Below are 12,129 nucleotides of genomic sequence, written 5' to 3' on the forward strand. Positions count from 1 at the left end.
AGGTTTTTGACACAAGACTTTGCACTTACTTAGAATCCAAATAACTTAAAACTAAGTCTTGTGTCAAAAACCTTGGTGGAGTTGCAGTTGGATTTTCCTTGGAATTTCTTTCTTCCATCCTCAAAGCCAAAAGCAATTATTTCAGTCTTGTCTTTATTCAGTTGCAAGAAGCTCAGTTGCATCCACCTGTATATTTTCAAAACATAAGCACATTAACTCAATAGGGCTACAGTCATTTGTCAAACGGCAATGACAGCCACATCTGAGCATGGTTGTCAATTGATATTTTTATCTTATTTGGCCAAGTTAGATATTTTATATGTCATTAGGCCTACATCATTTTCTCTATTAGCCCAAGAATTAGTACTTTTTAAGCCATAAGAACTTGGTGTTGTCATAAAATATTACCAATAGCAAACACTGGATATTACCTATTCACAATACAAGAAGCATTTACATTTATTTAGTTGTGATTCAAAATATGACATTAAGTCTTTGGATTGGACTTACAAAAGTACTATTAGGTTGAAAAGTAGCCTAACTACATTTATGAATCTCAACATGTAGCTTGACAGATGTATTTTTTGGAGCCAGAAGAAATGTACTTTTGGGAGAAGGCATTTCATCATCTTGTGCTTGCTGTCTGTAAACTTCCTGAACCGGGTGTGGTTACCAGTTTAGCTGCCTTTCTCGTACCTTTCCAGTGACACTATTACACCGATGGCGATGGCCTTCTTTTGACTGGGAAGGTATGACAACAAAGGGGCCTAAAACTGGTCCAACAGGCTCTGCTAGGGCTCGCATGAGGAAGCAGAACTAACAGCAGGCATCACAAAACCCGGAGGTATGCACCGGTTAGTCATCAAACAGAGACGTTTTTAGTGTTCATGTTTTTGTTGTTTTGTTTTTTGTTTTACTTCACTTTTCATGTCGCATCAAAATTTACAAAAAAGAAAACAAAAAAGCTATATACATTAATGGTGAAATTAGATCACAATTTTCACACAGTGCATTGAGTCCTTTTGGTCAAGGAGGGGTAATCAAAGTAAACAAGGGTTGTGGCTTCACTTTGTCAACAGAAATTCGCCACACACAACCTAGCACAAGGCAGGTGTCTACGTTGAATTACCTGTCAAACATCCTTTGCAACACTCCCTGACGAGACACAGTTTGCACAATGTACAAACGGAGCAATAAAAGCGACAAGCTAAAAGATGGAGATTAAGGATCAGAAATTGCACATGTTGATTGTCTTGGGTTGTCTCGGTCTTTCTGTGATTGGTACAGCACATACACATACGCATTATTCTCACACACTAAAGACAGCATTCTTGAACAGACTTCTTCTCATCCTGTCAGAATGCCACTGGCTTTACTGCGAACAAAGCATTAAGAGCCAGCATTTCTTTATGTTACAGTATATCACACATCTTGTCAAAACAGTCTGTCACAGTAACAGTTGTTCACACTCCTGTCCCACTGTACAGTGCAGTTGTCTGCTCAGGTGTACAGTGCAGTTGTCCGCTCAGGTGTACTGGACAGGGGTGTACACCACCGAGCCAGGAGGAGCGGCGGAGTAGGCAGGCTGGTAGTAACCGGGCGGGTACTGCGAGTACGTGGGCTGGTAGCTGTACGGCTGGTAGTTGTAGGCCCCGGAGGCCGCACGGTAGATCACCTGGTTGGGGTCCTCTTCCTCGTTGGTGCGCGGGGCGTGTCGGCACAGCAGGATGCAGCCGGCTGAGAAGAGCAGGGCCGAGGTGCACCAGCCGATGTAGAGCGCCTCGCCCAGCTCCCGGCGCTGCGCCGCGATCAGCAGCGGGTTGTAGAAGTCCTGGATGATGACGTGGCCGGTCCAGGAGACGGGGATGATGCAGGTGACGCAGCCCGCCATGTACAGGCTGCCACCGGTCACCAGCACGATGTGCTTGGTGCGCGGCCGCGAGTCCACCAGCTTCGTGCAGCGAAGCCCCACGGCGGACACCACGAAGGCGAAGGTGCTCAGTGCCACCGAGGCGCACATCAGGCCACGGGCAGCCTGCAGGTCGGGCGGCAGGAACAGCAGAGAGTCGTACACCTGGGGAATATCGAAGTAGACATTTAGTTGTTAGTGTCATTGGCACACTGGTTTGCATCCCTTTTGACAAAGCTTACAAAAGAAAAATGGTATGATATCCAGTAGAGGTGCCTATAGAGGTCAGGTGGAAAGAACGCAAAATCGCACACAGACACACACACACACACACACACACACACACACACACACACACACACACACACACACACACACACACACACACACACACACACACACAATAGCTCACTGCACACTCCCATTGCAAGCATGCAGTGCAGTATAGTTCACAATCCAGGACCATATAAATGACCTGGTTTTACCTGTCCATTTCAACCAGGTGATTGCCTAATAGGACAGGTAAAACAGGTCATTTGGAATATGTGGCACACTGGATTGTAGTTTGTAGTTTCTAAATCCAGGTTGCACACTGGATTGTAGTTTGTAGTTTCTAAATCCAGGTTGCCCATCACTAGCTCTCACTCAGCTCGTTTACGGATGTTTAATTTCAAATTAACTCCATTTGATTTCGAATAAAAAATCCATTCCATTTTGAAAACTTAATGAAACACCTAACAGTTCAAAATTAAATGTATTATTATATAAGCTAAAAAAAACATCATGTGACATTAAATCATGTTAACGTGGGCGGCGGACATCTCATCATACCTTGCACTGCATACGGATGTTAGCCTGCCGGTAGCAGTTCATCCACAGGCCCTCCCATCGCGTCTCCATGACGATAATGTTCTCCTCAATGAAGGCGGTGACCTTCCACATGGGCAGCCCGGTGACGGCCGCCACGCCGATCAGGCCCAGGAAGCCGATGACGAGTGCCACAATGTCGCAGCACAGCGCGTCCTGCCGCCGTCGCTTCTCCACCTTCAGCTGCTCCTCGTACAGCGTCTCCTGGGCTGACTTGGCCGCCTTCTCGTCATACACATAGCCGTCGCCGTAGGACTTGCCGCCACTGTACGTGCGGTCCATGTAGGACTTGTCCACGTAGGACGCCGGGGCCGAGTAGGCCATGGCTGGTGGCTGGCTGGACCGCCTTAGGTGGCAGGCGGAGGGGATGGGACGGGGCCTCGCAAGCAGGCAGACGAGGTTTGGAGCGCTTCTAAGAGGTATAAAGCACCTTTGGTTCCCTTGCTGATGGTCTGACCTCTGCTAGGCCTGTCCTCTCCGTCTCATCTGCCTCTGTCTCTGCCTGTCCTCTCTCTACTACTGTTGCTGCTGCTGCTGCTTCCGTGGGAATGAGCGCACAGCAATGGGCCAAAGGGTTTTTACACCCCAAGAAAATATGTTAATGTCACAATGCAATCAGACTGGTCCGCCCGCCCTCAACACATCTGATGAACCCAGCGACAGTGAAACTGGTGATACTGGCTCTCGACAAAGACAAACAATTCACGCTAACACACACACACACACACACACACACGCACGCACGCACGCACACACGCATGCACACACACACACACACACACACACACACACACACACACACACACACACACACACACACACACACACACACACACACACACACAAATATTTTCACCTGTTGTGTGTCTTGGAGGATCCCTGAGGAGGCGGAAGTTCCTATAAGGCTCAAATCTTTTCAAATCTTTATTCACTATTGTGTTGCCATTTACTGTATTGTCATATTTGACAATACTGCCAACACAATAGTGAATAAAATCAAGGTCAAATGACTATATGACACTTCTATGGTTGGTTCTAAAGTCAGGGGAATTATGGGATGGGGAAAATCACTTCACTGTAAAGATTCATGTTTTGTTATAAGTAGTTTGTGAGTAAATTGGAAAGTTATAAGCTCTTGTTATGAGGTAACAACTAGTAAAATTGTGTTATTTAAGGATTTAAGAATAGTCAAAAGTTGTTGCTTAACACAGATATAGGACTGAAGTGGGAAGTGGCTAGTCATTGTCACTTTTAGAAATGTGAAACTGAACTTGATGGAAAGTTTAAGGTGCTTTTTCAGATACTCACAGGTAATATTTGTGGGTATCGTCCACAGTTGTGCTTTCTCTCTCTTTTCTGAACTATTGCAAGTCTGGCTGTTATCATACACAAAACTAGGCATGTCAAACTCAGGCACGGGGGCAAAATCTGGCCCGTGGGGTCACTTTATTCAGATGATGGGCAAGAATGTGTGTGAAATTTAACAAGTGCATGCAGACACTTTTGGTCCTTTTTTGACATAAACATTGAGTTTGGCCCTACATATTTTGGCTTTGCCCCTCAGTCAATTTGACAGTGACACCTCTCATCTAGGGCTATAAAACTTGAACAAAATGATCAAAATATGGATAATTAAAAGGCACATACTAAAACTGACCCATTCCTCACTAGCCCTTAAGTAAGGCACACATTCATTTCGTCCTCCTACGATATATAAACATTGTACATGGAATATGACGTCTCCTAAAGTGGCCCATTTCCTATTTGCTATGTAAGATTTGTATAGCCATATACATTTGTGTATATTTTTACTATGGGTTTGGTGTTGGTGCAAGTGAATTATTATTTGTGTCTTTGTTGCTTTTTGTGTCTTTTGACTTTATGCCTTTTTGTGTCTTTATTGCTGATACAGTCGAGAGTATGAGAGGAAGCGAATGGGAGAGGGAGATGTGGCAGGGCTGGCACATGACCCAGGCCTGAGTCGAACCCGGCTCCCCATGGGCATGCAAGGTCATATATGGGGGGCTTAGCACCATGCAGCACCCCCAGTGTATTTTTCTAAACTTCAAGTGTTCTATAGTATCACCTGAACAATCAGATGATAGCTGTCAATTAGCACTCCTTTGTTGGGTATCACACCGACATCCATCTCTCTCTCTCTCTCTCCCCCTCTCTCTATCTCTCTCTCTCTCTCTCTCTCTACCACACACACACACACACACACACACACACACACACACACACACACACACACACACACACACACACACACACACACACACACACACACACACACACACACACACACACACACACACACACATATTGTTGTTAATTTGGAAGGACGTAGGCCTACTAATTATGAGAGACAACACAAGACAAGTGTGTTTGATATCAGCACCACCGACTGCCCTCACTGTGTCTTTCACACACACACACACACACACACACACACACACACACACACACACACACACACACACACACACACACACACACACACACACACACACACACACACACACACACACAGTATATACCGGATGTACACAGTATGTGTGCCAACACCACAGTCTCTACCCTCATAGCTTGAGTGAGACAGTCATGTATGTTGTCGCATGTTTCCAGCGTTCCTGTTGCCAGTGTAAACTGATCTCAGGACAGGTGTAAAAGGAAGAGACACCTGAGACAGGCACGGTGCCGTCACGCATAATCATCAGCCATGCATGCCAGACAGTTCACACCTGACATTTCCCCTCTCTGCTAACTGAAACCCAGACTTATAGATTTAGAGTCTCTCTCACTCTCTCCCTCTCTCTCTCCCTCTCTCTCTGAACAAAAGGTTTTCTCCTTATGCTGAATACATTGGCTTGGTGTCATGACCAACATGATTGTTATGGTACAAAAATGAGCATTACAGCTACTCTCTCTCTCTCTCTCTCTCTCTCTCTCTCTCTCTCTCTCTCTCTCTCTCTCTCTCTCTCTCTCTCTCAGGCACACTAGCGTGCACACACACCCACACACCAGACAAATACCACGTTGTCTTCTTCCAGGCAGCATGACATGATAAAAACACAGGCACTGCTAAGGTGTGTGTGTGCGTGTGCATGTGTGCATGCCAGATAGAGAGAGATAAAGAGCAGGAGAGAGAGAGAGAGAGAGAGAGAGAGAGAGAGAGAGAGAGAGAGAGAGAGAGAGAGAGAGAGAGAGAGAGAGAGAGAGAGAGAGAGAGAGAGAGAGCGCCGGGTGAGGAATGTTAATGCAAGAAAAAGAAAAACATTAATAATTTTACTTTTTCATTTATTTTTATTATATAGTATGCTTCCTATGTTAGCACAGACATCACATTTTACTACAGTAATTGTATAATTGTATTAGGTTCAACACTGCTGAGAAAAAACAGAGCCGTGTGAAACTTGGTGATACTGGGTGAGGTTAATACTGGCATTGCAAAGAATGATGATAAAAAAGAACTACTTTATGAACACGATAAAAAAAATAACTTCTTAACCACAATTGACACATTTTACAAAGAGTAACTAACCAAAGCAAAGCCATCATTGACAACTTCATCACAAACACTGAGCATGCGAACATTTGGCCTACATTACACCTAGCTGACATTTTTATTCAAAGTGAATTACAGTTATGATTCTACAGGGTAGTAGTTAGTCCCTGGAGCAATGTGGGGTTAGGTGCCTTGCTCACAGCCATGGATGGAGGGGAAGTCAGGAAAGGATTCGAACCAGCAACCCTCCATGGCTGTCCAACCTCTTAATATTATCATGCTGAACATCACAAGATTATCTGGAATCTCAAACCACTTTTGTTCTTTAAACGAAACTCTCCAATAATCTCAAATCTGGTACATGTCATAAAAAATGAAGGTACTAAATGCTAAGACAATGACGAACACACAAACATGCGACACAAAACACGGGACCATAATGTGACCCAGATGCAGAACATGACCTATAATTGACTTAAGGCATACCTGGTTTTATGCAGGGTAGCATCCCTGAGAAAGTTGTTAAGGGCATCACTGATTAAAATAGCAACAAACTTGATAAAGACAAACAAATTTGCTTTAGATGGTGTCAAGCATAGTGTTGGTAAACAAAAAAAGAGAGTATCATCTGGCTAAAGCAGATCATGATACTCTCCATAGGATTTAATTCAAATCTCACACCCATTAGCAAGGCACAGACTCAAAATGTAAAAGTTCAAGGTTGAAACGCACACTGATGACCTCCCTTTTAATACCTTTTCATTTCGAGATGTTTCAGGCCAACACGGCCCCTTCTCAGACACTCTCTACGATTTTAGCCTGGGGTGTACTCACTTTTGTTAGATGTTGTCAGTATTTTTATTTTTTGTGAGTGAACAAATGTAAGCAGTTATATATGTTATGTATATAGGTCACTAATCTAGCGTTGAAGTGAAATTTCTTTAATGTTGTCCAATGTTGTCCATGACATACTTACAAATCTGCAAAAATGTGAGGGGTGTACTCACTTCTGTGACAAACTGCAACTCATACATAAGAGGTAGTTCATACAATAAAAGTCAAAGTTCAATCATTAAAAGGCATAAAAAATAAAAGGCATAAAACTGTGTACTGCATGTGCATGGCAAGTTCATCGGTCTGTCATAACACACTCTTATGGCAGTTGGAACGAAGGAGATCTCACAGTGTATTTGTTCAGTGTGCAGTTAGTTTAATGTCCTGAATCGTCTACCTGAGGGTAACAGAGTGAATTCTCGATGCAGAATGTGTGTGGGATCCTCTAGAATCTTCAGCACCTCCCTGAGTACTGACCTCTCACAGATGAAATTTGAAATGTATTACATATCCCTGTTCTGGGTAACCTACAATCCTCAATGCAGTTTTAACCAGGCGGCGCAACTTGGCTTTTAACTGAACAGTCAGATTCCGATACCATTTGCATGCCATACTGTATAACAGTTTCTAGTCATTTGGGGGAATAGAATCCTATTGATAGGCTATCTGAAATGTGGCCAGCTTGTGTCACAACAACACTGACTATGACTGACTTGACTTATTGACTTGAATTAACGCTTTACGAACTGAACCAAGGATAACGCCTTGAACTGAACGGAACTATTGTTTTCTTTTTTGAACAATAATTGAAAGGAACTCTATTTTACTATTTTAAGGATTTAAAGGACTATTACTCAACTTTTGAAGGACTAGTCTTTGTTATTTATTTTAAAGGGTCAAATCTTTTATTAGGGTAAATGTAAATATTTCCAAATTTTCAATTAATTACTAAAGAAAGAAAAACCTGCGTGGTGTCTTTTAATCATTTCCCACTCTCCCCAAAGCCATAGTGTCTCTATTCTCCAGCCTATTGAACCTGGCCTATCATTGACGTGTACATACTCAGTAGTGGGTGCATAAACTGGAATGGCAAGAGAGAGCAGGACGCAGCTGGTAGTTTAGCCAGCTAATTCTGAACTAGTACGCAGCTATGCTACGTAGGCTACTACGTGTACGTATACACTTTGGTTAGGACATGCTAGTAGGATTATGGATAATTTATTTACACTCTTTTGGTATGTGTAAGTGTTTTTGCATGCAATACACTTCAAAATGACATATTGCCTACCTATTGTACCTAACATAATTCCAAAGATTGGTTAGTAAGATATACTATCATACACATCTGTCATCTATCATCATCTGTCATGACAGTATAGATCGAGCAACCTGCGTTAGTTCTGGCAGACCACGTAGTCAACGCTCCCTTTTATCTAGGCTATTGGCTGACGCCGATCTAACTCCTACAGCTGTCCACGAATCAGCTGCGCTTTGGTTAATCAGCTGCTGTTCGCAATTGGATGCTGGCCTTTGGCACGCTTTATTTAAACTACCAAATTTGTTTTCCTGTAATTGCTTTTTGCTGCTTGCTTTGCACCCACCACCTCCCCTGCTCCACCAGATTTATCATTGCCAAACAATGTCATACTTTTGTAATTGTTGCTTGCTCTGTTCTAGGGGTATGTTGCCTTTCCAGCTAAATGGAAGGCACGCCACCTGAGGATGCTGCTGTTCCCTGTCTTGGCTTCCATGGAGCTCATGGAGAAGCCGAGATCTTCCTTCGAACAGAGCCATACTGCCAAACACAAAATGTGCATTCAGAAATAAAGCTTCCGAAATGTATCTCTGTTTCTCATCTCATTTTTGACCAGAGTGGATCTGACAGAACTAATCTTAACCAAATAGGCACATGAAAACAAAGCTGTTTTTAATTTGTTTTAAAAACATGACACTGTTCAGGCACTTCTAATTTGAACAGAAAGCTTCCAGCATTTGGCAGCAAAAGGGCTAAATGTTATTTCTCCCAGTCTGGATTTTCTCCAAGGCACAACCAGTAGAGCAGACTCAGGAGACGTAAGACTTCTTGCTCTAGCATATCTTCGATATGGGGGCCTCGGCAATCGAATGACTTATATAGACAATCTATATAAGGGGGGGGGGTTGCTTTGCACCAGAAAAAGTTTGGCAGCTCTGGCCACTGCATGAAGGTGAGTAGGCCTACCTGTATGTCCTTTTAGGTCTATGTGTCACCTACTCATTCAAGCATACACTCATCTCCAAAAGAGTTGTCGCCTATCCATCTGTTTGGAATAACAGCTAATAACCGGACTTTCAATTAATCACTTGGCTTCAGAGGCCACTCATTTTCACATTATGTTCGACAGGCGACAAAACTTTTGTCTTGTGAAAATCTGCCCTGTCTGTGTTCAATAAAGGGTCAATCTTTCTTTGGTGCATGAAATTTATTTTTGTACATACAATTTCATTCGGGAGGGTTGTAGCTTTCATATGAGTGACTTCTGAAGTCAAGTGATTAATTGAAAGCCAGGTTATTAGCTGTTATTCCAAACAGATGGATAGGCGACAACTCTTTTGGAGACGGGTGTACATTACTTATTCTGGTGGTAGTAAAGGTACTCTCTCACATATCAACATATTATCAGCAGGCAGTGTAGGCCTAACTTTCCTATTAACCCATACTACGGAGGGATATGTTTGAACCGACGTACTGTATACTGTTTACTGTGTATCTCAAACCTGGTATTGGCAGTTTACGTATGTCCTTGGTTAAGTTCAGGTTTAACTACTTGCTGTCTCCAAGCTCAACAAAGATTGGTCCATGGTAGTGGTGAGGATCATTCCACCATGTGAAGGCACAGAACACATTCTAAACATCTTCGGCCCCTTCCAATTAAAGTAGTCAGTCAAATTAAAACTCATGTATGAATTTACCATCATTTGTAATAGCAGAGTTGGTTAGGTATGCCCTGTCACTTTATATTTTGTACAGACACTGCCAATATAACATTGCTTTTGTAGATTAAGGTGTTTCTGAACGCATATGCATGCTAAGATGAAACAAATAGCCTAGTCATGCAGTGATCTTTCGTTTAATTCTGCAGCATTCCAGTTTAATGCACTGCAGACATTATTGATAATAACCACCCTCCGATTGGTTGGGCTTGCCCTACTTTGAGAACACGTAGGAACTCTGATTAACACAACTCGGGATAGACAAATCAGCATCTAAATCAGCATCGTAGTACTGGCTACCATCAGTCAAGGTATCCAGGTTTTGTCAACCCCATTTGACCAAGTAGTAAAGACCGCTGCTATACTCTCGGAATTGTTCAAACACACATTTTCCTGCTGTCCTATCGGTATCTCTTAAATATTGACTCAGGTGGTCAGAAGTGGACGCCGTCCTCTCCGCACCTCTCCACCTCGCCCTCCTGCTCTGAAGGTGGGGTGGAGTCATATGGCTCTTCGTCCTTCTTCCTTAGCTCCAGCACCCCAGCTATCAGCAGGAACACCAAAGACGTCCAGGGCAGGGTAAGGCACGTCCCTATAGGATCCATCCTGTTCCTTCCTGTTTCTGCTTCCACGCTCTAATGAAAGAGAAAACTGAATTGTTACTTTATGTATGCATATACGCAAGCATGTATGTAGGCTATGTATATGCTAGGCTTGGCACAGTTCATGCAAAAAAGTGTAGAAGGGTAGATACTAGTGTATTCCGCTTATCAGGCAATATAGTCTCATAGGCTATATACCAGCTACATGATTTGTGTCAGAAGATGTAAGTGACAGTAGCCACGATGGCTGCCTTTGATGGATTTACATTTTTTAACAGTTCAAAACTTTTAGGCTATTTTCATCTGTGGGGAATTATGTATACCCTCAGTGTTTTACCTATATTTTATATTCATCAGGCGTAATTGATAGGCAATGGAGTCTTCATAGACGTCTAGGACCGTTTGAGTTCATGCCAGCTTTGAAATCAATAATTTATCATATTAAATACCTGTATAGCAACACATCACATCATTCTGTCCCTTCTGTTAACAGAAAGCTGAAACTCGGTTGATGTCATTTTGAAATATTTGCCCCACCTCTTAAAAAAGAAAATGATTTGTTTCCCCTGAATCCCATCTCCCTTGTCCTTCACGACCCCAGCAGACACAAAACACTCCTAAGTGGACGGGAGAATGCGCTTAGAACTATGATTAGGCCCAGTCCAGAGCCATCTAATATCAGAGTTACGCCACTCCCATAGACCTCTATGGACCAATCTTTCCACAGCAATGGCGGCTCTGATGGAGCCTCACGGTATGTGATGGTATGTGATGGTTCTGTGTTAGTTTCCAACGAACAGAAGTTTACTGTTAAGAAACATTTTAATCTACGCGAATCACACCACCAACCGACTTCCTGGTCCCCGGTTTGCGCAACTCTGTTATTAGATGGCTCTGATTAGGCCTAATTTACATGCGACACTCCCTGAAATAGCCCAAAGGCTGCCCCTCCCGAAGCGCACAGGCTAGGGTGACCAGACGTCCGGTTTTCCCCGGACATGTCCTACTTTTGAGACCTAAAAAAATGTCCGGGGGGAATTTCAGAAATATCCGGGATTTTGTTGGACTGCCTGAAATATAGACCTAATTCATCTGCACTGTAATTTTCACTCCGTTCCATTTGACTCCACTCCAGGTTTCTCTCTACCGTTCACAAATTTGTCACGCCCTTCTCATCAAATCTAGCCACTTCGCACCATGTGTCCGAAAGAAGTAGCCTAGGGGACTAGCCAGTGCGCCCCATGTTTACAAACGAAAGCGCCTGTCCGCCGGTTCTACGGACTGCAATGTCGAAACGCAAATGCACGTTCGCGGTGGAGTTGAAAAAAAATCCCGCGTGTGAAGCCAGGTATGAAGGTAATCTAACATGCCTAGTAACAGCCTAGTAACACCACCAAATCCTTTAGGGAGGTACAAGTTTTGTTACACCTTGTCAC

General features: G+C 43.4%; 1 protein-coding gene across 1 annotated transcript; it reads right to left on the reverse strand.

The window, feature by feature from the left end:
- Positions 1 to 77: 77 nt before the first annotated feature.
- Positions 78 to 3,315, reverse strand: cldn8.2 (claudin 8.2). Its single transcript, XM_063204819.1, has 2 exons — positions 2,741 to 3,315; positions 78 to 2,074 (listed from the first exon to the last, which is right to left on the reverse strand). Exons 1-2 carry the CDS (start codon positions 3,098 to 3,100, stop codon positions 1,526 to 1,528), a joined length of 909 nt encoding a protein of 302 aa, XP_063060889.1. The 5' UTR covers positions 3,101 to 3,315; the 3' UTR covers positions 78 to 1,525.
- Positions 3,316 to 12,129: the final 8,814 nt, after the last annotated feature.

This window comes from Engraulis encrasicolus, chromosome 8 (genome assembly GCF_034702125.1).
Source record: "Engraulis encrasicolus isolate BLACKSEA-1 chromosome 8, IST_EnEncr_1.0, whole genome shotgun sequence".
Lineage (NCBI taxonomy): Eukaryota > Metazoa > Chordata > Actinopteri > Clupeiformes > Engraulidae > Engraulis > Engraulis encrasicolus.

Coding starts and splice junctions, on each gene's coding strand:
- cldn8.2 (XM_063204819.1), bottom strand. CDS start 3,100: ATGGCCTACTCGGCCCCGGCGTCCTACGTGGACAAGTCCTACATGGAC. Junction 2,075..2,740: donor ACATCCGTATGCAGTGCAAG/GTATGATGAGAT, acceptor GATATTCCCCAG/GTGTACGACTCTCTGCTGTT.